At 57.5% G+C, this 3,590-nt stretch overlaps 1 protein-coding gene across 1 annotated transcript; it reads left to right on the top strand.

Annotated features, from left to right (window-relative positions):
- The first annotated feature begins 479 nt into the window (after positions 1–479).
- HNRNPA0 (heterogeneous nuclear ribonucleoprotein A0) lies at positions 480–3,490 on the top strand. Its single transcript, XM_084535329.1, has one exon. The coding sequence runs from the start codon at positions 851–853 to the stop codon at positions 1,805–1,807; it is 957 nt and encodes a 318-aa protein (XP_084391455.1). The 5' UTR covers positions 480–850; the 3' UTR covers positions 1,808–3,490.
- Positions 3,491–3,590: the final 100 nt, after the last annotated feature.

Genomic DNA, 3,590 nt, shown 5'->3' with positions numbered 1-3,590 from the left:
TACGTTTAAAGACCCCACAGCCCTCCTGAGGCGGCCCCGACCCCGCCCCCTCAGCCACCCCCCCCGGCCCCGCCTTTCAAACGCTCCCGCCCGCAGGGGCGGGGCCGCCGGGGAGAAAGCGCGCGCCGGGAAGGAGGGAGCTCATTGGCTGCCGCCGCAGTGCGCGGCGCGGGCCGGCCCCGCCCCCTCCTCCTCCCCATCCCTCCCCCTGAGCGAGGCGCGCGAAGAGCGCCCGGCGCCACCGGCCGTTAGGGAGCGATCCCATTGGCCGCCCGCCGCGTCCATCAACAGCCAGCCCCGCCCCCTCAGCCGCCGCGCGGCGGAGGTCGCGCCCCGCCATTCGCCGCCGCGCCCGTCAATCCCCACTTTAATCCCGCCCCCTTCCAATCTCCCCGCTCCGATTGGCCGCGGCGGCGCGGCGGGGGCGTGGCGCGGCGGGCGGGCGGGCGGGCGGAGCTCCCGGCGTCCCCTTTGTGTGGGCACCAGTCGCCGGGCGAGCTCCTGAGGAGCAGCCGCCGCCATTTTGTGCGTGCCCGAGCCCGGCCCCGTCCCTCGGTCCCCCCCTCCCCCCTTTCCCCTTATTCCCCCCCTCAGGCGCTGCGGGAGCGGCCGGGCCGCGTGAGGTGAGGCGAGGCGAGGCGCGGGGGAGGCAGCGCTCGGCGGGCGCCGCAGCCCTGAAGCGGCGCCGCGCGGGGGAAGAGGCGGCAAGACGGAGGCGGGGGGGAGAAGAGCGGCGGCGGCGCTGCCCCCCGGCGGGAGGAGGAGCCTCGGAGCCAGGCCCCGGCGAGGCCCCGGCCCCGCTCCCGGCGGCGGCAGCAGCACCACCACCACCACCAGCAGCAGCAGCAGCATGGAGAACTCGCAGCTGTGCAAGCTGTTCATCGGCGGCCTCAACGTGCAGACCACGGAGGCCGGGCTGCGGGAGCATTTCGCGGCCTACGGCACCCTGACCGACTGCGTGGTGGTGCTCAACCCGCAGACCAAGCGCTCCCGCTGCTTCGGCTTCGTCACCTACTCGGCGGTGGAGGAGGCCGACGCCGCCATGGCCGCGTCCCCTCACGCCGTGGACGGCAACGCGGTGGAGCTGAAGCGGGCCGTGTCGCGGGAGGACTCGGCCAAGCCCGGGGCTCACGCCAAGGTGAAGAAGCTGTTCGTGGGCGGCCTCAAAGGGGACGTGGCCGAGGGGGACCTGGTGCAGCACTTCAGCCAGTTCGGCCCGGTGGAGAAGGCGGAGATCATCGCCGACAAGCAGAGCGGCAAGAAGCGCGGCTTCGGCTTCGTCTACTTCCAGAACCACGACGCGGCCGACAAGGCGGCCGTGGTTAAGTTCCACCCCATCCAGGGCCACCGCGTGGAGGTGAAGAAAGCCGTGCCCAAGGAGGACATCCAGGCGGGCGGGGGGGGCGGCGGCGCGGCCAGGCCCTCGCGGGGAGGCCGAGGAGGAGGAGGAGGCCGGGGCCGGGGCGGCGGCGGAGCCGGCAACCGGGACCACAACGGGCTGGCCAAGGGAGGCGGCGGCTACAACAGCTACGGCGGCTACGGAGGGGGAGGAGGAGGAGGAGGAGGCGGTGGGTACGGCTCCTACGGCGGCGGCGGCTCCTACGGAGGAGGAGGAGGCGGCGGAGGAGGCGACTACGGCAACGGGTACGGCGGGTTCGGCAGCTACAGCCAGCACCAGTCCTCCTACGGGCCCATGAAGAGCGGCGGAGGAGGAGGAGGAGGGGGCGGCAACTGGGGGGGCCGCAGTAACAGTGGACCGTACAGAGGAGGCTACGGCGGGGGAGGCTACGGGGGCGGCTCCTTCTGAGCTGGAGTGCCCGTAGCCGCCGGGGGGTGCGGCGTGGAGAGCCCTCCCTCCGGCACGGGGCATCTTGGAAATGGTTTCTCCCCTCGCCCGCCGAAGGGCAGCTCCTTTTAAATGCCTCCCCGCTGGGGGAGCAGCTCCTAAATGCCCCCTGGGGGTCGCCTCTGCTGCCCGTGCCACTTCTTTTCTCTCGGAAGATGGACTGGGCCCCACACACACATACTTTGTGTTACAGTCATTGATGGACTCTATTTTTTTATTATTACTTGGACCTTGGTCGTTTTTATACTAGCAACGAAAAATGTCTTGTTTTAATTTGTTTTTTGTTTTTTTTTTTTTTGGGGGGGTGGGGGGATACGGGGTGGGAAGCATCTTGCTGATCTGGAGTAAAACCTGGGGAGGGTTACGGGGGAATTTTCTTTGTTGTAAGGACTCGATACCTGGCTACTACATTTTTTTCTACAAAACCTACTCGGATCCCATGACTGAAATTAACATTTCTGTAAAGGAGGAAAAAAAAATCGTTTTTACGTTTTTTATTTTTTAAATAAATCATTGTGTTCATTGACCTTTACATGTCTAATTTTTTTTCCTAGGATCCATTCCGTACGGTTTAAGGCTTTTCTAGGTTTGAAGCAAGTGTTCCTCTGCTTTAAAGTCTCTGTGTATTCAGAGTTAAATGTTTTATTGCCGGTAAAGGTCCTGATCGACTTTTTTGCTACCCCCAGCGGATTTATTGGTTTTCAAACACTCGACAGAGAAATTTTTGAAGTACTAATCCGTGGATGTGGTCTGTTTTTTAATTACTCGTTCTCACGCAGTTTGTGTGCATCCACCATCTTGTACTAGGCAGTTTGACGTGCTGACATGGTTGGTCAATTTTTTCTATAGGACTTCTCCATCAACGTATGTACTGTGTAGTTTTGAAGAAATAGTTTGTGTTAAGCATGTGCTTCATTCATATAAAATGTTCAGAATTTCCGATTACTTAGTTTCAAGTCCTCTTACTGGTTTGTCTGTGTACGATTCCTTACAGGAAAGGGTCGATATTGATCCCTTCTATTAAATGCATTCTTGTTTTCATAGTACCGGGTTAACAGACTTTTTCATTCTCAACTATTGTCCTACGTTAAAGTTCCCCGAGAATCTCTAGCAGCACCATCTACCGGCAGGATGGCAGAGCCGCTGCTGCAGGCTTCGTTACGGCAGGAGTAAAATCGGTTTGCTGACGATTGTACTAGATACTCGAAAGTTATTTTATGCCATTAGATGACTGGTGTAGAGTGAAACGAAATCTGCATGCGAATAAAGATGGGCTCCATGAGTATCAACCGGAAAAAAAAAATTTGCAGTACCTGCCTCAGCACATTATCATTATTCTTAAAATAATTGCAATTGCCCATATATTTCAGAAAGTGATCATCGAAGCTGTTTGGGCAAAGTGCTATGACAAATGAGCCAGCTAAGTGTACCAGTAACATAGGTGCCAGTTGTAAAGCAAAAATCTTTGTGTAGTCTGCTTGATTTAACAACTGTATATTTGTAGCCCTTTTCACGCAATAGAATTAAAGTTTGTTGTTTATTAAAAAGCATAATGTTTTAGGGGAAAACTGCCTTCCTGCATAGAAATATAGAATAGCAACGTTTATGGGTTTATGGATATCAAATAAAGAATTGAATTCCTTATATGCTTGAGTCAGAGTATGTATGATACTGGGCATGGAGTTAAAAAGTACAAAGTTATTTTGACTTGAGGTTTTTAAGCACTTAGATACTTTATGGGACT

Source organism: Aythya ferina (genome assembly GCF_964211825.1).
Source record: "Aythya ferina genome assembly, chromosome: 14".
In the NCBI taxonomy this organism is placed as follows: Eukaryota; Metazoa; Chordata; class Aves; order Anseriformes; family Anatidae; genus Aythya; species Aythya ferina.
Note: the sequence above shows the minus strand (reverse complement) of the source record. Positions and strands in the feature narration are given on the sequence as shown.

Excerpts from the sequence above, each read along its gene's own strand:
- HNRNPA0 (XM_084535329.1), top strand. The coding sequence starts at position 851 with ATGGAGAACTCGCAGCTGTGCAAGCTGTTCATCGGCGGCCTCAACGTG.